Consider the following 25,660-nt stretch of genomic DNA (forward strand, 5'->3'; position numbering starts at 1 on the left):
AGTGATATAACACAAGACCCAGTAAGTCTTACTTTGTTCCAGAACTGTACCAAAGCACAATATTAATAATAGATTTCAAGTTGAGAAACTCTAAAAGTGATGTATAAAACATCTGTTCATTCCCTAATGTCTTCTTTGCCAGATACAGGAACTCTAAACATGCATTAAACATGCCTTCTGGTTTTTGTATTTTGATTCTTTAATATCCGGGGCCTTGCTAAAAATGGAGGGATGGCCCTGATCAGGACTCACCAATTTCTAGAGATAGTAACCAACTCATCCTTGAGCTGTTTACTCACCAGTCAATACAAACTAACCAATCCAGGGCCCACTCCCCAAACCGCCTCCTCTATGGCTGCTCACACTTAGGGCTAAAATTCCTTTTCTCTCATCACCCTAGGGCCAGGTGAACAGCTTGGGGCAGCCCCTTTGCCCCAGAACCTTCTGAAATGATTCAAATCAGTCCATGTTTAGCCTTGTTACCCTGCCTTGCCCATTCCTTCCCAGGGAAACCACTACAAAGGCGCCATGCTTTCCCTCCAACCTGTGTCCTTCCTGTCTGGCTCTCATGCCGTGGTGTGCCCCCTTCTTTGGGGATCTGTGAGTAAAACAAACTATTTTTTTAATGGCATCATCTCTTGATCTGCTGGCCTCACCAGACATAAATTATAACCTATATTTTAAGAACATGTGAGACTTCCCTGGTGGGCCAGTGGTTAAGAATCCACCTGCTAAAGCAGGGGACATAGGTTCAATCCCTACTCCAGGAAGATCCCACATGCTGGGGAGCAGCTGAGTCCATGTTCTAGAGTCCGAGAGCCACAACTAATGAGCCCATGGGCCACAACCACTGAAGCTCGCATGCCTAGAGCCTGTAGTCTGCAACGTGAGAAGCCCATGCACCAGAATTAGGCAGTAGCCCCCACTTGTCATAGCTAGAGAAAACCCCAGTGCAGCAATGAAGATCCAGCACAGTCAAAAAATTAGATCCATCAATCAATCAATCTTTGAGAAAACAAACAAATAAAATGTCCATAAAGAATAAGGAAGACAGGCTAGCAAAAGACTAGCCTGGCCCCTGCACTCTGGCCATTGTTCAAGCGGACTTGGATCAAAGTTAGTTACTCTGTCAGTTATGTTTACCAAAACTGCCACTTTGAACTGTTTTAGAGAAAAAGCATGATTTTTCCATAAAGCACTGTAATTATACTGCTAAGACAGCACTCAATAGAGCTGTTAAAGATAGCTGTGATGAGGGTATCCATAGTATGATACATGTTACAAAAGATGCAGGGTTTTTTAGGGGCCTTGACTTCTAAAGCACAGTTTGAGTCCAGCTGTAAAGATGGCTTATAAAGAAAATAAAAGAACTCCTCATTCGCCTAAACAATAAGAGTAAAGTGTTTTCAACCAAGTGTTCTCAATTCTCACATATTCCATTAAAACTGCATTGCAAGAGGTTCAGTATAAAAAGCCAAGTCCGCACGACACTGTATTCTCATCTTGGGCTCCCCTCTCTTTCTCCCTGGAGTAAAAGCTACTCAAAGACAGCTTAACTTAACTGTGTGTGTCTCGCAGCTGCCACCCAGTAGGTGCTAAATATTTATTCACCAACTGAAGAAATGTTTATTACCTTCTTTGGAAACCTCCGTAGCAGATGACACAGAACTCAAAATGCCCATTTACGGGGTTAAATAAGTAAGAGAGAATTAAAGGTACTCTTGGGACTCCCCTGATGGTCCAGTGGTTAAGAATACACCTTCTAATGCATGGGATGAGGGTTTGATCCCTGGTCAGGGAACTAAGATGCTGCATCCATGGGCAACTAAGCCTGCATGCTGCAACTAAAACCAGACGTAGCCAAATAAAAATTCAAAAAGAAAAAGTTGGTTTTTTTGTTTTTTAAAAAGCTACTCCCTCTGGCCCAAACCATGACAATCTCAGCCCCTGAATGCTGTGCACATCTTGGCATATCCTGACCTTTACCTGACCCCTAAATCCTGCCCAATTCTGCAATCTTCCAGTTAGCAGCCGGCCATCAGAGCAGGGGCATGGCAGTGTTCTGTGACAAATGGTCAACCTCCTGGGGTGACCTGGGTGTGGCCACTACACGGGGACACTTACCAAGGGCTCCAGCTCCTTGCGATCTATGAGGTTCATCTCTGTGACGAAGTAATAGAAGTGTTTGTAGCAGGTGTTGACGTGGGCCTCGGCACCCATCACAATGACCCGGTCGAAGTGGTGGATGTAGACGTGGACGAAGACCCGGAAGAGGCGGCACAGGATCTTCTTGCAGATCTGCAGGAAGTTCTTTGGGAAGGGAACACCTAGAGAAGGGAAGAGGGAACAAAAGCATGATGGGGATGCTCTGGCGGGCCCCGAGCACATGCTTCAGGCGGGAGACCAGCCCAGGACTAGTCTCCCGGGCCAGCCTGCAGATGCGCCCCACGTGGGCAACTGCACTGGACACGGCCTGAAAAGGTGGCCAAAATGGTGTTAAATTCAAACGCCAACGATCAGGAAAAAGAAACAAATGAAGGAAGAGGGTCAGGTTTCCTTCTTTGGTGGTATCTTTTTGGTACACACAGACATGCACAATTAATGATTTTTAGTTTGAAACATGTATTCTTTTTTACTTTTCCCACTTCATAGAGCCCAGGAAAGTTCTTTTTCCTCTTATCTTTAATGTAGGAAAACTGGCAGGAGGAGGGTGATGCTCCAGGGAGACTGGCATTCCTGACACCGAATATCAGGGACGGGTGGGGGCTGCAGAAATCCAAAAGCCCCTTCTCATCAAAGGAAGCAGTCAGTGCACAACTCAGCCGGTGGTGGCCATGTGGGGACAGGGGCCTGGGGCTGCTAGGTCTTCTGGTTCTTCAAGATGATTCGGAAATCTGGGGTTCTATGTGAATTATCTGGTTTTCTGTTTTTAAAAATGATATCAACACTTTCCTGGCAATCCAGGGGTTAGGATTCTGAGCTTCCACTGCAGGGGCTGCAGATTCATACCTTGGCCATCCCACATGCCTTGCAGCCAAAGGGAACAATAATAATAATAATCATAGTAAAATGATAGCAATTAACCTGAAGTTAAAAAAATATACCACAGGTCAAGACAAAACATCTTACCAGGGATAACTTGTCCTGAAAACTACCAGTTTGCAAATTCTGATCTAAACTTTTCCTGAGATCCACTGTTTCTGGGGTGTGAAAATGCAACAAAACTTCATGGAAACTTTGCCTGACAGTTACTGTCACCTCCTATCCTTGAGGAAGGTGAGAGTTGGAGGTTGTTGTTCATAACACAGACTGGGTGGGTGGTCAAAGGAATCATGCAGGTTTCCTGTCTGATGACCACCACTCCCAGCTTGGTCAGAGCAACAAATAGCAGCATCCCAAGCCCACTTTCTTTCTCCATCTCAAACACTGCTTAAGCTCTCGTTATTTACACAGTTCTTAGGTAGTGACATCATAGATTCTGAAGTCAGATGGCCTTTAAATTCCTGTATTGCTCCTTTTCCAGCTGTATGACTACAGGCAAGTTATTTAACCTCTCTGAGCTTCAGTTTTTCCATAGGCAGGGTGAAAATACCAACTGTTGTAAGGATTAGAAGCAATACCCAGAAAATAGAACCTTTCTTAAATAGCCAGGAGAGTGTCAACATGTCTAAAATCCTCCTACAGTGCCTAGCACGTGGTAAGAGCTTGCTAAATGGAAATGACAAGCACCACCCCACAAATCTCTCTGCTTTTTAAAATCTGGACCATCTAGCTGTTGTTATAAGGGAGCCCTTATCAGGAAAAGGTAGACATGACCACCTGCTTTTCAGCAGAATTGTAGAGCGGTGCTCAGGGCATGTCCCTCGTCCCCAGGAAGCCTGGAGTTTTGCTGTCCGTGCCTCTGCTGGGTCCTAACTGCAGCTGTCTGGTGAGAGACATCAGTAATGGGATCGCCTGGGACCCCTGGGTGGGGATGAGAGATGAAACACAGCTGGCAGTTGGCCGAGGCAGGGTCTGCCTCCCCATTACCCGGCACTGATACTGGCTTTTTCTTCTAGAACAAAATGGCAACCAAATGAACCACAGGGAGAGACTGGGGCACAGCTTGGCAGCTGACTGTCTGGGCAACAGATGCTGGTATTTAGGGGTGGGGTGAGGCAAAGCTGGGACAAGATGGAGGGCAGCCCCTCCCAGAGCTGATGGATGGCTTCCTCTGATGAAAAGGGGCTGGTGAAGACCACTGCTGCCAGGCTCGGGGAGGATCTGGAGCCTTCAAAGAGGCCCGAGGCCTAGAGATGATGGACTCTCCCTTCATCCACGTTCAAGAATATTCCCAACAGAAGGGGAGTCCTTTAACAACACTGAGACAATATCAGGGGTTGACATGGGTTACCTTGGCAACGTGTCTGTGATGTAGGGTTTACTAGTCCTGCATCACCAGTGAATAACACCAACACAGATGAACGTGCTCCAGGCCACTTAGGTAAACAGTGGCAGGGCTGGGATTCGGACCAAGTCAGTCTGATTCTAAAATACAACTGATCTAGGACTTGCCAAGTGGGTCCAGTGGTTAAGAATCTGCCTTGCAATACAGCGGAATGCAGGTTCGATCCCTGGTCTGGGAAGATCCCACATGCCTCGGAGCAACTAAGCCCATGAACCACAACTAAAGAGTCTGTGTGCCACAATGAAGATCCTGCATGCTGCAACAAAGACCCACGCAACCAAATAAATAAATAAAATCTAACAGATCTGGTTATGTCTGGCATGTGACTCTCTGCCAAGGATAAAAGCACAGCTTAAAGGCTAAATGTAACAAGGCATCTCAAGGTTACTTTTTGGTGGTGCAGATATATAATTTTTTAAAAAGGAAAGGGGTGAGGAGAGAAGGGTGAAAAAATCCACTCCCTCTGGAGCCACAGCTCCGAGGTACTAAGAGGTCAGCTAATACTCTGCTGCCCCGAGAAAGATGCGTTTCCTTGGCCAGTGCCTTAGATCATGGATCTGGGACTGAGAGTAAAAGCCAACATTTACTGAGCGCTGAAGTCTTGGGCTTCCCTGGTGGCTCAGACCATAAAGAGTCTGTGCAATGCAGGCAATGCAGGTTTGATCCCTGGGTTGGAAAGATCCCCTGGAGAAGGAAATGGCAACCCACTCCAGTATTCTTGCCTGGAGAATTCCATGGACAGAGAAGCCCAGCAGGCTACAGTCCATGAGGTCACCAAGAGTTGGACACGACAGAGCGACTAACACTTAACAAGTCCAGGTACTGATATTGTTACCATCTCGCAAATGAGGAAACCGACTTGGAAAATTAAGTGGCTGCCCCAGGTCACAGAGCCAGCGGAGAATGGAGGGCTTTGGATCCAGGATTGTCTATGAGGACCCAGCACCCTGAAATCGGGAGTTGTTGCTCTGGGGTTCTGCACACGCCTCCAGCTCCCAAGCCCTTCCTCCCCGAGTAGCCTGAGCCTCCTCAGGTGCACTTACCTTTCCCTTCACCAGCTGCTAGGGGACATGGCCGGGGGCGGGAGGTTTCAGCTGTGCCAGTTTGTCTTTTTGTTGTTTAGCTGCTAAGTCATGCCCGACTCTTTCGCGACCCCATGGACTGCAGCCCACCAGGTCCCTCTGTCCGTGGGATTTCCCAGGCAAAAATACTAGAGTGGGTTGCCATCTTCTTCGCTAGGGGATCTTCCCAACCTGGGGATCAAACCCGTGTCTCCTGCACTGCAGGCGGACTCTTTACCGCTGAGCCACCAGGAAACCCCAATTCCCATGAAACAGCCACACAAAACTGAACTCTGAGAGGGTCTTGATATGTGTATGTGTGTTGTGATGTATTCCCAGTGAAACCCTGGGCAGTGATATTTCAGTGTTGTGTTTGTCTGTTTAATGTAACTGTGGCTTAGCTCAGTTAAAGTGTTTGCCTGGCCCAGGAGGTAGAGGAGGAGTTTGGCTCTGAACGAGACTCAGGCTCTTCCTTTGGCATCCGTCTACTACAGCTCCATGGCATAGGGACCCTCACTGTTGAGACGATCATTTTTTGACCTCCACTTAGCTCAGTACCTGGGTTGTAGAAGGAGCTCAAAAAAGGTTTGCTTGTCTTAAATGAATGCAAGCTGGCAGTAGGAAGAATGAAAGGCTAATGAACCATTTCACATGAACACTGGGCTTGTTACCATGTCAGCCGGAAGCTGAGGAGGCCGTGCAAGGCTCTGGGCAGAGGGCAGCCTGTGTGTTCCATGGGGCACCACTGACTCACTCAGCACTGTACCCAACCGCCTCCTTTTGTTCCTTCAGCTTCTCTTAGTACATAAGATACTGGGGACCCTCCACTTTCGTGTTTCCCAAGGTCTGTCTTAAAAAAGACTAATTCTGGGAGATCCTTGGTTAGAAGCTATACTTGACCTTATATTTATTAAAAATGCTTTTTATAAAACTTTGCAATATACCTAACCATAGTAAAGGATCTGAGAATGCCTGTAGTCAAAAGTCCTATTTAACTCTGGAACTTCCTTTTACCTATAATAGCAACTGGTTTAAAAGTCTGTAACCAGACTTCCTAGGTTCCATTTCCGGCTCTATTATCCAGTAACAAGACAGTGACATCCAAACAACTTAGTATGTCTAACCCACAGTTTCCCCATCGTGAAAGAAACAGGGATGTGAATATTATCTGTAGCTCAGGTGGTTGTTGTGAGGATTAAATCCACACACGGAAAAGGCTTTGCTAATACTCTGCAGACAGGAAGCACTCTCGTGAACGGTTAAGTTTTAGTATTGCATGGACCAAACAGTCTTTGTAACATACTTTTGGATTAAATTCTTCCTGCACATGTATTTTCAGGAGGGCAGTCTTGGTATTAATGCATCATTTTGCAAAGAACTAGAGTAGTAGGCACTCGATTAGGCCCTGGATTATATTCAGCCTTGCATTATTTTCTACATATTTCTCATATTTATGTCTTGTATTACTGTAAGTTCTCTGAACAAAGAGGCTGTCTTATACTTTGATTCTATGTTTTAAAGCACCTGGCACAAGGCTAGATAGGGAATACTCATCAATCAAAACTGAGCCACAAGACAGCAGTGGTCTTATTTAGTCGAGATGTGAATCCATCATCTCCTATTTGGGGGAGGAAAAAAGCCTACAGCAGAAATGATAGCTTTCTCCCAGAGACCTGATCGGGTCCTCACATGGAAGGCTGCACAATGATCTTCTAGGGAGGAGGGCTCTGAGATGAAGAACATTTTGATCTAGCCTAGAGGGTGGGAAGAAAAACTCCACAACGTCTCCTTTCATCATGAAAACCTCCCTTCTTTACCTTTCCATATAGTTGTTTCAGGGGTGGGGGGTGATAGTTAAATTTCAGTCACTGTACTCAATTGGAAAGTTAATACCAGACAATATTAACCAGCAGTCTCAACCGGAATAGACTACATAGATTTGGAGTTAAAGTTTGACTAGTCTTATAATAACCCAGACAAATCTTCCAACAATAATCTTGGACAGGTACACATGGATCATAGCAAACAACCTTTGACCTATAGGTCTCTAAATGATTCGTAAGCATGGACTAATCTCAGCGCCTCCCCTGAGTCTCAGATTCAAGCTGGGAAATGTCAGATTCCTAAAAACTGGCTAGAAACGAGATGCATTCAGATGAGTTCTGCAAAAAGGTGATAGACATCTAGCTGTCTGGGGAAGGACAAGGATGGCCTTGGGGCAAGTGATGTGGCTTGACCTCTGCAAACAGAATTAGTGAGCCTAACACAGAACCTGGAGAAGGCAATGGCACCCCACTCCAGTACTCTTGTCTGGAAAATCCCATGGATGGAGGAGCCTGGTAGGCTGCAGTCCATGGGGTCGCTACGAGTCGGACATGACTGAGCCACTTCACTTTCACTTTTCACTTTCATGCATTGGAGGAGGAAATGGAAACCTACTCCAGTGTTCTTGCCTGGAGAATCCCAGGGACGGGGGAGCCTGATGGGCTGCAATCTATGGGGTCACACAGAGTCAGACACGACTGAAGCAACTTAGCAGCAGCAGCAACAACACAAAACCAGGCTGAGCTTGGATTCTGAGTCAGCCCAGGCAGGATGCCTGGGTGGAAATCAGAATCCCAAACCGATCACTCACATGTGGTTCCAGCAGGAATTTGCTCAACAACTAGACTCAAAGCAAGACAAGAGTTTGCTGAGTGGTCAGGCCAAGGAGGAGGCTGGCCAGAGAGTTGGCATGAAGGCAGAGGGTGCGGTGAGCCCGCCGGGCTGGGAGCCCCTCTTGAAGGTCTGACTAGGCAGCCTCACATTCTGCTTCTGATGCTGGTGGGGACCTGGTACTCGGCAGGGACCCAGCATCTGACGGAGCCCTACTGAGTTTATGAATGTGTCTAACCACAGAACTTATGATCTCCAAGCCATGTTGAGCTAGAGAGCTAAATCGAGCATGGAATACAATAATTTCTCTGGGGCTCTACTCGGATTTGCCTTTTATCTCTGACTCAGTAAATCTCCTTTCTCCCAAACAAAATTGAATAAAAATTCCAGTAATTTCTGAGCTTTAGTCCATTTTCTTCCTTCCTCATCCCCCCTTTTCCCCTCCCTTTTGCTAAGTCACCAAATGCCCCATTCAATCCATCCTCTTCAGGCACCTCTGGGGAAAAAAAAGCAAGTTGTTTAAATGACTTGTGTCTTTTTTCTTTTATCCTATTATGGAAGCTGCAAAAGGAGAGAGTCCCTCAGGGAATGCAGAGATGCTATGATAGGGCCACAGAGGGGAGACTGCGGTCCCAGAGTCAGACAAGACCCAGGTGGCAATTTCTGAGGTAGATGCTACCCATTCTAGCTTTCATGCTTTTTCCACTCTTTTCTTCTGGAGAGAAAGCCAGATGCTTGGAGCTGAGACCCCTGGCCTGTGACAGCGCTTGGTTGAAGCTGGGCGGTGGAGGGTTGGAGAGTCAGGGTTCAAAGGGACACGAGAGAATGTCCCTGCACATCCAAAGTTCCACAAGCAGCTGGCAGATATTCCATCCAGTCGTTAATGCCGCTCGCTTCTTTAGAGTTCAGCTCAAAGCCTTCCCTCATCCCCAGACTCAGGTTCCCTGGCATCTTCCATCTGCTCCTGATACACTCCTGAGCACTGACATTGTTTTTCAGTTGCTCGGTCATGTCCGACTCTTTGCGACCCCATGGACTGCAGCACGCCAGGCTTCCCTGTCCATCACCATCTTCCAGAGCTTGCTCAAACTCATGTCCATTGAGTCAGTGATGCCATCCAACCATCTGAGCACGGTTCCCAGACGCTAATTCCACTCTGAGGTGCGTTCATCCTGACTCGTGTCTGCGACCCCCTCCAGACTGTAGGCTCCTGGAGGAGCTTGTCACAGATGGATCCCCTGGGCCCAGTGTGGAGCCTGGAGCGGGTGGGTGTGTGATACATCCTTGCCGGCTGCTGGCTTGAGGGTTGAGCTCTTACGCCATCTGCTTACACCAGAATCAGAGCTCAGAAATGCACGAGGACTGACTGGCTTGAGGTTGAGCGCTATAGTGTGTGATGCAAAGGGGTCTGAATTCAAGTCTGTGTGACTCCAGAGCCTGTTAGGCTCTTTCCACTCTGCCGGGAAAGTGGATGGGATTCTTACGGTTTGTTTCATCTCATGCCAACCCAATTGGCAGAGTCAAAGGAGCCAGATTTGTTAAAAAATGAAGGTGGAAAAGGGCGTATTGGCTCTTACTTCCCCAGAGGCATGTGTCATTCGTGGTTGACTGTTCTGGTTAAGCGTCTGGCTCTGGCGTCAATCTCTGGTTTCAGAGTCCAGCTGTGGAACTTCCCTGCCACTTGCCCAAGGGTGAGTTCGCTAACTCCTAACAGGCTCCGTTTCCTTATCTGTGGAATGAGGATAATCACACCTAGTATTTTGTGAGATTTTGAGGATGAAACAAGAAGCACAGGGCCAGCAGTCTCTCAGAGGCATTCGGCAAAAGGCCACTGATGTTACTACTGCTGTGAAGGTGGCTCTTCCTTGTCAAAGTCCAGGATGGAGGAGGCACAGGAAGCCTCATGGATAGAGCTCCCTATTCTCCAAAGGACTAGCTCTGCCTGGAAAGCAGATCTGGACCCGAGGTGATCCATGGAAACACCGTGCAAACTGTCCGAGGGGCTTCCACACGACCCAGGATGAAGCCTAATGCGTTGGCCAAACCTTGGGGGACCCCGGTGGCTTCCTAGGTGGCACTAGTTAGTAAAGAATTTGCCTTTCAATGCAGGAGACTTAAGAGACCTGGGTTGGATCCCTGGGTCAGGAAGATTCCCTGGAGGTGGAAATGGCAACCCACTCCAGTATTCTTGCCTGGAAAATCCCATGGACAGAGGAGCCTGGGGGCTAAAGTTCACGGGGTCACAGAGCAGACATGACTGAAACGACTTAGAACAGCACACACAGTGGCATGTCAGTTGTTGTCTAGTTGCTAAATCCTGTCAGACTCTTTTGCAACCCCGTGGACTGTGGCCCGCCAAGCTCCTCTCCATGGGATTTCCCAGGCAAGAATACTGGAGTGGGTTGCTGTTTCCTTCTCCAGGGGGTCTTCTTGACCCATGTCTTGAACTGAACCCATGTCTCCTGCAGGCAGGTTCTTGACCACTGAGCCACCAGGGAAGCCCTGCATATCAGTAACAACGACCAGAAGTGCTGCCCTTGCTCCCACCACTGCCTCTCCTGTTGAGAGCATCTATATGCTGTCCTTTGGGTCTCCGGGGGCCAGGACCAGGAGTGCACATGTGAAAATCCCTCTCCAAGTCATAAAAACTACTCATTCTCAATAGCTCATGGATAAAAACAACATCCCACACACGTGGGAAAAGAAAACAAGCCTCTGGCAGCATGGCTGAGAACATACCATTTCCAAAATACTTGCAAAACAAAACGCGATCGGATCACAAGGAGACAAAAAAGGAAGAAAGAAAGAAAAGCAACCCTAACAACATAGACCGATTTCTGAAAAATTCCCCCCAATACGCTATTCTCCTGCCCATTCCATCCATATTCTCCTGCCTCCTGCAGAATTATATATATTTATCTGAAGAAGCCTCCTGATCTTGCTGATGAAAACTCAACTCTGGAAGGCCGATTCCTCTAAGCAGATGTTTTGTGTTATCTCAGTGCGTTCCTCAAGAAAGTGTCTGTACGCTGTGCCAAGGAAAACAATCCCGTGTAGCAAGACTTTGTTCCTCTGCCTGAGAAAAAAAAAAAAGAAAAAATGGCCCCAAACAAGCTGACAGCTGCAAATGGTTAGAAATAAACTGGCTACTACTCTCTTCCCCAACTCCCTCTGCCTGGTCCCAGCCTAGCCTGCCCGACTCCTGCCCTGAGTTACTCTGGTACCTATTATCATAGTGGCTGGAACAGAGAAAGGAAAATAGAAGAGCAAGTGATCATACGTTCTAAACAGATTGTTAATTCTTTCAGACGTGCCATTTGCCAGGCAGAGGAAGTGCTGTTTCAGCCATCCAAAGGTGCCTGCCTGGCACCCGCCCCTCCCTCCCCCAGCACCACTTCTCTGTTGCTGGAAGATCTTCTTTATCCACATCCCCATCTCTAGACTGGCTGGTGGCTCTGCCCGCTTCGTCTGTGTAGAAGTGGACATAGACCAAGATAGACCCAAGAGGACCTCAGAAAGGCATTCGTTCACTATGGGCTGGCAATAAAAGCCATCAGAGACAAGTTCTTACAAGTTCAGACCTGCCAAAAATCAAATGGCCCAAATGAGAGAGTGAACTGAGAACATGATGTTAATGAGCCTCATTAGAACTGGAAAGTTAGACAGAAGCACCAATACTTTGATCATGAGCCCCAGTCAGAAACTGAAAATGACTTATGTTTTCAAAATACAACCTCTCTTTATCCACCAGCAGAATCTCTCTTCCATTACACACAGGACAATGAGTACCCAGTCTTGTCTGATCTATATCTATCTATTAATCTATCTATCTATCGGCTTCCCAGGTGGCACAGTGGTAAAGAACCTGCCTGCCAATGCAGGAGACACAGGTTCAATTCAAGACACAGGTCAGGAAGATCCCCTGGAGAAGGGAATGGCTACTCACTCCAGTATTCTTGCCTAGAAAAATGCCATGGACAGAGGAGCCTGGTGGCTACAGTCCATGGGGTTGCGAAGAGTTGGAAACAACTGAGAGACCAGGCATGTACACACACATATACACATGTGCGCACGCACACACACACACACACACACATATACACATACAATGGAATGCTACTCAGCCATTAAAAATGAATGAAATAATGCAGCAGCAACATGATAGACCTAGAGATGATCACACTAAGTGAAGAAAGTCAGACAGAGAAAGACAAACACCATATGATACCACTTATATGTGGAATCTAAAAAATAACACAAATCAACTTTACAAAACAGAAACAGACTCACAGACATAGAAAACAAACTTATAGTTATTAAAGGGGAGAAAGTAGGGGAGGGATAAATTAGGAATATGGGATTATCAGATACACACCACTACATATGTAATAGATACACAACAAGGATTTACTGTATAGCACTGGGATCTATATTCAATATCTTCTAACATCCTATCATGGAAAAGAAGTTGAAGCTGTACATCTGAAACGAACACAACATTGTATATTGATATCGTTATCAACAATAACTATAGTTAAATTTTTAAAAAACGCAGAGACAATACACACACCCCACACCCACACACATATACACAAAATACCAAATCGTGTCCAAACAGTTTCTAACCTATAAACTTCTCTCCAACCCCACTGCCACGTCCCTGGCTCCAACCACCAACACCTCCTGCCTGGTTTACTGCGGCTCTCCCTTAGCGGGGTTTCCTTCCTCTACTCTTGGAGTGCTCCAGTCTCCACCAGGCAGATGGAGGATCTTCCTCAAACACAACTCTAAGCAGGATGTCTTCTTTCCATACAAAACTCTACAACACCTTCCTACTGCTTCAAGAGAGAAGAATTGTATACAACTTAGCAACTAAAACAAAAAACTGCTACAGGGTAAAATCAGAGCTATTTAACATGGCAGGCAAGACACTCTCTGGTTTTATAAGTCTGCATGTCTCCATTATTACCTCTGGATCCTCCCAACTTGCATCTAATACCCAGCCCTCCAGAGCTAAGATCCATTCCCGCACTTCTGGGCATTGGCACATATTGTAGAGCTGGTAGATGGAAACCCTCCTCCTCAGCTTCCCCTTTTTGTGTGGCTAACTCTCATTTGTCATTCAAGACTCAAGTAAGTTATCACTTTCTTTGGGTTGTTCTCCTCACCTTTAGTTCTAGTTAGGCAAATTATAATACCCTGTACTTTTCCCAGGATTACACTTACCATTGTCTTGTAATTGTCCTTTTTTGGTCTCCCATTAGAATGAAAATTTTGAAATGTCAAGGAATATCACTTCCTGTTCACAGTTATATCCCTGGCATCAAACACACGCCAGAAAACGGGGATTCTCTCGAACTTATGGCTGCCAGCGGGGATGAAAGGGGGTAGGGATAGTTAGGGAGTTTGGGATGGACATGTACACACTACTATATTTAAAGTGGATAATCAGCAAGAACCTACTGAATAGCACAGGGAACTCGGTTCAGTGTTATGTGGCAGCCTGGATGGGAGAATTCAGGGGAGAATGGATACATGTATATACATGGCTGAGTCCCTTCACTGTTCACCTGAAACTACCACAGCACTGTTAATTGGCTATACTCCAATATAAAATAAAAAGTCAAAAAAAAGAATATGGGGGTTTTCAGTGAGTGTTTGTTGAGTGAATAAGTGAACAAATGACCACAGAATGTAGAGGTGGAGCCTCGCCTGCTTGGGTTCCCCTTCTTCTCCCATTCCGAGGCAATAGCCTTTGAGTCACATTCTGAAAACCATTGTTCTATGGGAAGATTCCCCAGGGAAATGCTGTAAGCCCATGTTTAACCTTGATGTGTCCAAGGCCATAAGGCTGCAGTGAAAATTAATACCTATTTAACTCTTCACATATGGCAGACCTCTGATGCATCTTTCTCTTGCTTCTCACTCATACTGGGAAAGAAGAATCTCCTCAAATTGTATTTAATATTTATATTGAAAAGTCTATTTTCATATAAATAGAAAACTATCAGGTCATTTTCCAGAGTTACTAAAATTTGAAATAAGCCAGGATTGATTGATAAAATATCCTGAGATACATGATTGAAGCAGGAAGAGGAGAGAGAGAGAAGATAGCAAAAGTAATTCATTCTAGATTTCCCTGGTGGTTCAGTATGAAATCAACCCTGAATACTCATTGGAAGGACTGATGCTGAAGCTGAAGCTCCAATACTTTGGCCACCTGATGCAAAGAACTGACTCGTTGGAAAAGACCCTGATGCTGGAAAAGACTGAGGGCAGGAGAAGAACGGGGTGACAGAGGATGAGATGGTTGGATAGCATCACCGACTCAATGGACGTGATTTTGAGCAAACTCTGGGAGATGCTGAAAGACAGGGAAGCCTGATGTGCTGCAGTCCATGGGGTCGCAAAGAGTCAGACACGACTGAGCTACTGAACAACAACAAAACATATATCAAAACATGTATTGGGAAAGAACTATTGGAAATAAATTCCAGCCCCTCCCAGCCCCTGCTAGCCCTAATTCACTCCCTGACCCAGAACCACACCCAGAGAACCATATGCCTCTTTGGGGATTATATGACTGGGCAGGAACAGAGCCTGATCATAAAGTGATAATGGAAACTGAGGTCTTAATCATGTCTGGAGGCCAGAAGAAAACTGGAAACATCATATTCAAACACTGAAAACCTGTCATTTGGAAAACGAAAGGGGGAAGAAAACAGCAAACCAGTCACCCTGGGCCACAAAGCTTACAGGTGTAGGAGAAGAATTCAAGAATTTCTTTCTGACTTCAAAGTCTGTTCTCTTTCCACCACTTTATGCTGTCTCTTTCTGTGGCTGGAGGCAGTCCTTCCTTCTTTAGATCAATGGGAGGACAAATCGTTGTATTGTCAGAGATGTCCAAAAGTGGGATTCATGGTCCAGGGTGGTGGTGAGTTCCCCACGAAGGGAGATGTTCAAGCAGAGGCCATGTGCTAGTGTTAAAGACAGGACCCAGGTAAGAGAAGGTGGTTTCCACCACTGGCTGCATATGACAGTCACCTGCATTTGTTAACAGGACAGATTCCCAGTCCCCTTTCCTACTCTCTGGGTCTCGCAGGCATCTCAGGACTAGCTAATTTTTAAAAGTACCTTTGGAGATTCTAATGCAGGTTTTGGGAATCATTGTGTTGTCCAAATCTGAGATTCTATGACCACAGCAACCGCAGTGTAAGAGAGGGCCAGCTGTGGGATGTCAGTGCTGGTGTTACCAGTGACAACGAAAGCAGCTAAGTGTTTACCCTGGTCCAGAGCTAGTGCATCATCTCACCAACTACCCCACAAGGCAGGCGCCGCCACCGTGCCCATTTCACAGATGAGGAAGACTAAGTTCCCTGTCCACAGTCATACCACAAGGAGGTGAAGGAGCTGGGACCTGAGTCCAGGCAGGCTGGCTGTAGACCTTTACTCCTCATCAGGAGAAGGAACCAAACATGACCCGATTCAAAGCCATCCAGTCCTAGGGAGGTTCTGAATAAAACCCACCAGCAGTTGATCTCCCAAGTCACAAAAATTCCACAGCACAGAACTCACCAACAAGTGAAGTAAGGACTTCCCCACCGGTCCAATGGTTAAGAATCCACCTTGTGATGCAGGAGGTTCGGGTTTGACTCCTGGTAGGGAACTAAGATCCCACACGCTACAGAGCAACTAAGCCCGTGCGCCACGACTAGAGAGCCTGAATGTCGCCGCTAAGACCCAACATAGTCAATAAATACAAAACTTAACGGCAACAACAAAAAAGTGAGCTAGATTCTCGACCATGAAATGACTATGAGGACTGAAAGTGTTACAAAACTCCCATGGTATAAAGTGGAGATTTCTTTGGCCTACACATATTATATTCGGTTTTTAAAATCTGAAGTTTTCAACACAGCATGAATTCACCCCAGTAATTCCTACTGCCATTCCTTCATTCAAAACCAAACCAAAACAAACCACGCTCATTAAAAATGGTTTTATTGAGTCATGGAATGTTCAAACAAAATTACATTAAGTATATTGACACTCAGTTAAAACATTAACCCCAGTGAAACTCCTGATGTGCTAATTCAACCGAGCCCACCCACACCTTTCTGGGAAAAGCTGGGTCACCTGCTCTACCTTGTCCAGATCCTCACCCACCACGTACTCTGGAGGCAACGTACCAGGAGTGCAACTTCAGTGCAGACACTTGCTCAATCACGTATGGTCTATTTCCTCCCTCTGGGTCACTCCAGTCTTAGCACATGGGATCTATGTATTCTGTGTGCTGAACTCCCTGAGGATTTCCTGGGTAAGCACTCTACTAAATAAGCCTCTTATTAAGGCTGACTCTGGGCAAAATATCTAGAGGAGTGGACGTGGTCTTCTCAGCACCCCAGTACCCCCAGAATAGATGACCATTCTTGTTCTTGCTTCCAGTCCAAGGTCCTTAAGCTCTTCTCGCTTTTTAATGACCCTTTCTCTCAAGGTTCCTAACCCTTTGTGAGACTGGCTAAAAAATCACAGAAAGAGACTTCCCTGTGTTAAAAATCCGCCTGCTAAGGCAGGCGACACAGGTTCGATGCCTAGTCCAGGAAGATTCCACATGCTCTGGGGCAGCTAAGCCTGTGTGCTTAGTCCACACACATGCGCTAGGACCCACACTCCTCAACAAGAGAAGCCACCACAATAAGAACCTGAGCACCGCAACAAGAGAGGAGCCCCTGCTCACCGAAACTAGAGAGCGCCTGTGTACAGCAACGAAGAGAAATGAATGAATAAGACAAATAAAACTTTTAAAAATACATAAATAAAAATCACAGGAAAGAGTTGCAACAGCTTGAATGAAGTCAACCAGTACAGATGTCTGGGGCTTTTCCCTCTGCCTTGCTGTTGCTGCTGCTGCTAAGTCGCTTCAGTCGTATTCGACTCTGTGCGACCCCATAGACGGCAGCCCGCCAGGCCCCTCCGTCCGTGGGATTTTCCAGGCAAGAACACTGGAGTGGGTTGCCATTTCCTTCTCCAATGCATGAAAGTGAAAAGTGAAAGTGAAGTCGCTCAGTTCTGTCCAATTCTTGGCGACCCCATGGACTGCAGCCCACCAGGCTCCTCTGCCCATGGGATTTTCCAGACAAGAGTACTGGAGTGGGTTGCCATTGCCTTCTCCACTCTGCCTTAAGGAAGCTCAATTCAATCTGGGGTTGGGAAGAGGTGGCGCCAATGTCAACGTTATAAACCCAGAAATCACCTGGGAAGCCAGGACACAACCTCTCACCAGGGTCACAATCAATCAGGGTGAACTTCGGAGAAGCCTGATGAACTTGTGTAGGTTTCAGGCTCCTCAGTGAATATCCACGAGGTGTAGCTGAGATCAGAGCGTCTCAGACTCCTCATGGGAGGGGCTGAGGCACCACTGGGCTAGTGGGAGGAATGAGAGATCTCTTCTCCCATCTATCCATCTATTTCACTTGCCAAAACTGGGCGACTTTTAAGTTTCTTTCCAGATGTAACATTCTATTGTTCCGAGACGCTATTTCCCAGTGAAATAGACGGCTGTCTCCTCTGAGGGTTGCTTCCCCAACCCACGCTGATCCAAAGACTACTAACAGGCTGATACCTCTTCCCCAGAGGCCTGGGACTCTAAGTCTGTCCCTGCTGAGTGACTGGGAAGCTGCCTCATTCTCTGCACATTCTGGCATGAGACAGGTCCTTGACGTCCCTACCAAGTGCCTCTGCAAACCGAGCTGGATGCAGACAGCTGGCGTCTGGGCAGAACAGCCACTTCAAGCAGCAGAACCCAGGCTGGGCCCCTCATGGCACTGCCTGGTTTGTGATGGAATTAAAGATGTTTGCCTTTTAGCTATGGCCCCAGAATGTTCCAGGTCCATGAGAAGATCATGTGAAACTGGTGAGGGTTGGACATAATCTGATAGGAGTTGGTGTTCTCCAGTCTGAAGCCTTGGGGTCAGAAAGCCCTGAGTTCATAGTTTTGATGCCCTTTGTCCCAGCCCCGTGGCCTTGATCCCATGACTTCATCTTTCTGAACCTCAACTTTTTCATAGGTTAATTGGGCAATCTGATAGTTTGGTGGAGTGACTGGCACTCTAAATGTTCTTATTTGTTATTACTGCTCCCACTTTGTATTAATACCACATCAATGTCTGGCCTGCCTTAAAATGTGATGAATAAAACAAGCCAAAAAAAGTTAAGGGGCTCAAAGTCACCTAGCTGTGTGGTTGGATACCCACTGCTTAAGACAGCAAATCAAGGGACTTCCCTGGTGGTCCAGTGGTTAAGAATCTGCTTTGCAATGTAGGGGATGCAGGTTCGATCTCTGTCAGGGAACTAAGATCCCACGTGCTGTGGGGCAACGAAGACTGTGGGCCACAACTACTGAGTCCTTGCACTCTGGGGCGCATGAGCCAAACTGGAGACTCCGAGTGCTGCAATGGAAGATGCTGCATGCCGCAACTAAGACCCAGTGCAGCCAAATAAATAAAAAGACAGCAAATCAATTCTCTATCTGCAAGGGCTTCTCTGCTTAAATTCCCAGGCTCCCCATAACACATGGCACAGATTCAAATGCTAGTCCCAGTGCCCCGATTCACTCTTTGCACCTGGAAGCTGGAAAGCCTGTATATTGTTCAGAAGATCAAGGCCAACCATTCCCCAAGTCCCCCACCCTCCTCTGTCCAAGTCCCATGGACAGAAGAACCTGGCCCATTAAGAGTTCCTTCAAGTTGATTCACACGCAGAGCTCCTTGGCTCCTCCCTGAGCTGAGAAAAGACAAGATCAAGAATTCCCTGGACCCTGCCCTCCGAGGACATAATACGAACCTGACATGTGCGAACCTGTAGTGATCTGTGGTTCTCCAGAGTGCCAAAGAGATGAAGGGATATCAGGGGTCACTTTTTTTTTTTTCCAACAAAAATTTCCTTTATTGCTGGGAGATATTTCTTTGGACCAACACCTTCCTATTGTCCACAGAAACAATGGAATCCCAGACATCTCTGAAAACAGTCCTCTCATTTCAATTAATGGCAACTTTATTTTCCGCAGTGGCTCAAATCCTGAATCCAGGCACCATACGCAGGGCCCACTTATAATGTTATTCACTACAGAGCAGAACTGGCAGAAACAGGGTGCTTCCTGCAGTTCCCCAGGGATTTGACATGACCAGTGACCCCCATTACTCACCCCCCCAATCCTATTCAGAGCTCCATGACAATATCATGAACTTCCAGAACTTGGTGCCCTGTGGTCTTTATGTGTTAAGCATACTATTAAATGAGTAAAACTTTATTATGCAAGGTCCAGGGGGAGGGGAGAATACATTGATTAATATGATAAGAGGTAACAGTTGAGCAGATGAAACACATGTGGAGGGAGAAGAAAGTGCATCAATTTCACCCACCATGTGTCAGGCACCACTCAGGTCCTTTACAGGAAAGCACAGGAAGGAGAAGCAGCAAGAGCCTGGATCCAGAACCCAGCCGGCCCACATTCATATCCGCCCACATGTGGGCACGTGGTGCTCTGGAGGTAATTAGAGAACCTCCCCCACAGGACTCCATAAGGATGAAAGAAATTCATATACACTGGTGCTTTCACTATAGAGCCTGGTGCCTAAGCTTTCTCATTTCATCTCTCCATCTCATTTTGATCTTTACGAGGTGGGTGGAGTCCAAGGTTTACAGTTGGGGAAACTGCAACACAGATAATGTATCTAGGGTCACAGGGGCAGTACGTGGAGGTTTGGGGATTCAAACTCGGACTCCAGTGATTCCAAGTCATTAGACAAAAAACAGTGATTGATAGAGGTTGCATGAGAGGAGTGGGATAGCCTTTCAAAGGGGTGGACAGGACAGGCCGTGGAGCCTCTAGAGTCAAGTCCAGGAGGGTGAGCAGGTTGTTTATACGTGGGTGTGGGTGTAGGAGGACACCTCACTGTGGAAGTCGATTATTTTCCTTTTAAATCAGGACAGAGCGCTTCTGTAAAGCTAGTATACTAGCTGGTACCTTTAATGAGTATCTGGGGTTGTCTGTGTGCCACAACTACTCAAGCCCGAACAACAAGAGAAGCCTGTCCACCACAGCGAGACAAAGCCTGTGTGCAGCAACAAAGACCCACCATAGCCATAAATAAATAAATGTGTGTTTTTTTAAAGAGTATGCTTTAAAAAATAAAGAGTATCTGGGAAATAGGTGCATAAATACATCTCTTGCTCACATCCTGGCAGATTGCATTCTTGATTTGTTACTTATACTGTGCTAAGTTGCTTCGGTTGTGTCTGACTCTTTGCAACCATATGGGCTGTAGCCTGCCAGGCTCCTCTGTCCATGGGGTTCCCAAGGCAAGAATACTGGAGTGGGTTGCCATTTCCTCCTCCAGGGGATTCTCCTGACCCAGGGATCAAACTTGGGTCTCTTACATCTCCTGCTTTGGCACGTGGGTTCTTTACCACTAGTGCTACCTACTCTACCCAAAACATAGTGGGCACCCAATAAATGGTTACAATTACTCATACTTTTTACCATATACTGGCCTGAGCTTAAATTTACATATATCATCCAGTGTGCCCTAAAGTTCATCCTCATATAGTTAGATGTTCCTTAAAATAATTTAAAGGGTGCCAGAGTTAAAGAAAATGTTGTTCACTCCATTCCTTTACAGGAAATTTTCTGATGTATATAAGCATTATAAAGGCTCTGAGAAATTCAACACTAAAGAAACCTGCTATTTTTAATTTAGGGCTTCCTAAACCTAATTGGCCACAGAACCCTTTCCTATATGATAGAAGCTTTGGGGAATATTGAAAATGCTCAATTAAATTTTGACTTGCCTGCAAGCAGGGAATAATAATTCCCACTTCCCAGATGAGAAAATAGAAACTCACCTGGTAGGTGGCAGGACCACCAACAGAAGCCCAAGCCTGTTTCCAAAATAAGAACACTCAAATTTCCAAAACACCGCTCTGGAAAAGCTACCATCCCAGACATTATGGGTTTTTTTGCTTTTCATTTCTTAAGTCTGTGTGCTGTGCTGTGCTTAGTCTCTCGGTCCTGTCTGACTCTTTGTGACCCACGAGCTGCAGCCCACCAGGCTCTTCTGTCCATGGGGATTCCCTAAGCAAGAATACTGGAGTGGGTTGCCATGCCCTCCTCCAGGTGACCTTCCCAACTCAGAGCTCGAACCCCAGTCTCCCGCATTGCAGACAGATTCTTTACTGTCTGAGCCACCAGGGAAGCCCAAGAATACTGGAGTGGGTAGCCTATCCCTTCTCCAGGGGATCTTGCAGATCCAGGAGTCAAACCAGGTCTTCCACATTGCCGACAGATTCTTTACCAGCTAAGCTACCAGGGAAGCCCAAATATTAGAAATCAGTGACTTGGCCAAAACCACAGAGCTGGTTGGGAGTAGAAAAGAGACTAGGTCTAATTTCACTAACTTTTTAAAAACCTATAAAGATAGAAACAAGCTGTATCATTTATCATGGATGTTGACACCCTGCCTGAGCTAAGACATAGACCAGCAGCTGACATGCCGGCACTCAGGGTTAGTTCCAGGAATGGAACAGGGAGATCCTGTTCTTTCAGAGCTTAACAACCCGAGCGATCTCGGTCCATTCATCTTGGCAACTAGCTGCTCACACCTAACTGGACTGATGAAAAAAAAAACCTGGTCACTTGGCAATAAAATCACTCCCACTGAGACAACTGTTCTGCATTCTTCCATAGGAAAAACCAGTGAAGGCCAACACGCTTTAGGCCAGGAACTCACAGCCACGCTCTCTCCATCAACACCTTCCTCCAGCATTACCCTGGCACATCTGAGTGTGGACGGAAGCTTCCCCCAGGCTTGCCAAGATCCCCCTACTGCAGCCCCCACACTGCCCTGCCTGGCAGCAGCATCTGAAGCAGAGGTGCGTCCTGGCCACATGACACAGCCTGTTCCTGGGTGTGTTCCTTCGTGACACAGCCTGTTCCTTCACTAGGATGAAGGAGAGAGGCTGAGCCTAGTTCTCAGCCAGCAGCCCCTGCTTCCAGCCCCTCTGTGAGATCGTGTCTCACAAGAAACGAAGGTTGATCAGGCAGCCCTTGTCAAGAGCAAGCAGGATGAGGATCTGTAGACGGCTAAGAATGAAGACAGGCATCTTGCCTAGAAATATGCATCAAGCCAAGATGGTTTGGGGGCTTCCCTGGTGGCTCAGATGGTAAAGAGTCTGCCTGCAATACGGGTGACCTGGGTTTGATCCCTGGGTTGGGAAGATCCCCTGTAGAAGGGAATGGCAATCCACTCCAGTATTCTTGTCTGGAGAATCCCATGGACAAAGGAGCCTGGCAAGCTACAGCCTATAGGGTCGTAAAGAGTCGGACACGACCGAGTGAATTTTACTTTCATTTTCAAGACAATTTAATTACTGTTGAGGAGACTCACGGCAGGGCAGAAAGCAGGACACAAAGAGGAGGAAAAGGGAGAAAATGAGAGTGCACAATATATTTCCCTAAAGGTGTTTTCTAGTAGAGTTTCCTCCATAGGATTTACCACACTCCCCTGACTTATTATATTCACATAACATTTTTAAAAGCAAAGTAGAAGATTCAAAAGAACAGTGACATTTTCTCCCCTGATTCATGTTAACTCAATAAAAAATGTATTCACCACTTCCAGTGTGTCAGGCTCTGTGCTAGGGACTGTAAGACAGTGTCAGTATGGAGTTAATAAGATCAAGGAAGTAGGATGGGACTGACCGTGGTTTTGAAACTGTATCCTGCAGGTGTTACAATGGTGCCTGAGGGGCTGCAAAGGGGTGTGCAGGGGTGACAGGCTGAGAAATAGGGTTCTTTCTGGCTCAGCCGCCCTCTCCTTCGTTCATCCCCTCCCTGCCAAATCAGGCAGCTCTACTTTGATCTGTTCTCTATGTTTCTTGGCAGGAAGAGCTGTTGGGAGACTTCGTTTCCTGATGTTGACAAACCCTTGGGAGGCTGTGAAGGTCCTTTCGGCAGGACCGGTCCAGGAACCTGACTCCTACTAAGCACGCAAAGACAGATGCCGATATTGATGGCCCTAACGGGTTCTGGCAGAGGAGACGCACTTATGGTTCATTGTTTGCTGAGAGCTCTAAGTAAGCTCAAGCTCTGGCTGGCCAGGCCTGCGCCTCAAGCATCTGCTTGTTCCATAGACAGTTTGCTGCGGCAGCTGTCAGGATAGGCCCCAGGCACCTGAAGGTTTGGCTGCTTCTGGTGCCAATCATCTGGGGAAGGGGCCTCTGGGCCTAGAAAGGTTTTCAACCTTGCAAGCTCCCTACACCTGTTGTACAGATGGGCCCAAGACAAACACGGACAGTCTATCCAGCTGCTGCATTTCCTTAGGCACGTGATGGTCATGTGTGGGAGGCAGCACATAGCAGGCGCTGGGGGTCTAAGAATGTACTCAAAGTTCAAGTCCTGGGCCTGCTGCTGCCTCATTTGTGATCTGGGGCAGGTGACTTCTCACTTTAAGCCTGTATTTTCTCAACCATAAATCAGGGGGCAGTGACTGTTCCCATCTCATGGGATTGAGGCATTGAATTATCCATATAAAGTGATAACACAGTAACTAAGTACCCGATAGGACTTCCTACACGGCACTAGTGGTAAAGAACCCGCCTGCCAATGGAGACATAAGAGACTCGGATTTGATCCCTGGGTGGGGAAGATCCCCTGGAGGAGGGCATGGCAACCCACTCCAGTATTCTTGCCTAGAGAATCCCATGGACAGAGGAGTCTGGCAGGCTACACGTTCCATGGGATGCAAAGAATTGGGCACGACTGAAGTGACTTAGCAAGCAAGTACCTGATACTTCTTGGCCATTTTTAGTATTATTATCAATACTAGTGATACCTCTGAGAGGATCGGCTTAACAAAGCCCAAGGAAATGTCCCTTCACCACCAGAACTGGATGGACTGGATCTGGAACCAAAGCTCATCAAAATGAACACAAGAGCAGGCTGAAGCAACTATTGTGCTGATGGCAATTTTCTATTTTCACAAGCACAGCAGAATTTTTTTTTTTTTTTTTTTTTTTGGATCATAGGATGCATCAATGCAAGAAACTTCTCTCCTTGGAGAAATTCACCAGATGGAAGCTTTCCCAAGGAATTTCAGAATCTACCAATGCAGCACAAATGGGGTCAGGTATAACCCTGTATCAACTGTCATCACATTCTTGACAGCCCTGAAGGCCCAGTCGGCCTGAGTTTCACTGGTATTTCATCAGCTACAGGAATTGCATTTCAGAACACGTTTTGAAGGGAAATGTCATGAGCTTATCTCCCCAGGGGCCAAGGCAGCATCGGATGAATCAGCTCGTCGAGTCTCATCGTCCATCCTTCATCTAAGCACAGTTCCCTCTTCAACTGATCCGCTCCTGGAGGAGTTTGGGGAAAGGGTATGAGCATTCCACCCTCCTAAATCACAAAACTAGGCACACCTGTAATTTCACAGCTGCCTGCAGTTGCCACAGTGATGGAAATGGTTACATTGGCTTCTCTCCGCAACTTGGAAATAGCGACAAAAAGTGGCAGGGCTGCTTCTGGGTACCAAAAATAGAGTTACAAGGCTGTGAAAATGAATCCCTGTGACTGCATGAAATTTGTGGCCTAAAAGTGCACTTGCTAAGAACACTGAAGTTAGATGCCTCCTTTAAACAGAATGAGAGGGGGTAAATGGATGAATAAATCAATGATTATTTATTTGATATTTATTATTTACAATGATTTATCATGAGTGGAAATCACAATGTCTCAAATATCTTAAACTTGTGGGAATTTTCTATTGAAGAGATTTTATAAATTTAGACATATAATTAATTCTGAAGATTAAAGGTGATGCATCTTAGCAGGCAGAGCATTTTACACCCACCATATTCTCTCCCATCAGAGTCCTCCCCCCCACCATCCTTTGGAAAAACAGTGAAGTTATGAGGCTGGACATGGGGGTGGGAGGAGGGGTGGGTGGTTAGAGTTCCTGGATCTGAATCCAGCTGTTACTTAACTATTGTGTGATCTTGGCTAAGTCTCTACACCACAGTTTCCTCATCTGTATAATGGGAATGATAATAATGCTACCAAAGTCACAATGCTGCTGTGAGGATTAAATGAGTTAATATTTTTGAAGTATTTATATCTATGTCTATGGCACATATATGTTAGCAGCAGCTATTACCATTAGATTTATCATTATCATAATTTTCATCAGACTCTCCCATTCTTCCTCCTACAGGCTGCCTATCAACAACATTAATAGGAACACTCGAAGCCTCAGATCATTCTCCAGAAGATGATTATAGCATGTGTTTAATCAATGACCATATTAACATTTCAGATTGACTGAAAGTCACCTTGAAAGACAGTGAGTCTGAGAGGCTGGGATAGAAAAAGGTATAGTCAGTGGGGAATACGTGCTTCCCAGGTGGCAGTAGTGGCAAAAAAACACAACAACAACAACAA

General features: G+C 46.4%; 1 protein-coding gene across 4 annotated transcripts in view; it reads right to left on the reverse strand.

Annotated features, from left to right (window-relative positions):
* Positions 1–25,660, reverse strand: part of MOB3B (MOB kinase activator 3B) — a 235,145-nt gene that overhangs the window by 63,251 nt on the left and 146,234 nt on the right. For all 4 annotated transcript variants that reach the window (XM_070375976.1, XM_070375973.1, XM_070375974.1 and 1 more), the window contains one exon: positions 2,125–2,327. In XM_070375976.1, the coding sequence (XP_070232077.1) occupies positions 2,125–2,327 (203 nt within the window). The remainder of the gene's footprint in view (positions 1–2,124; positions 2,328–25,660) is intronic.

The sequence above is a fragment of the Bos mutus genome, chromosome 8 (genome assembly GCF_027580195.1).
Source record: "Bos mutus isolate GX-2022 chromosome 8, NWIPB_WYAK_1.1, whole genome shotgun sequence".
NCBI lineage: Eukaryota > Metazoa > Chordata > Mammalia > Artiodactyla > Bovidae > Bos > Bos mutus.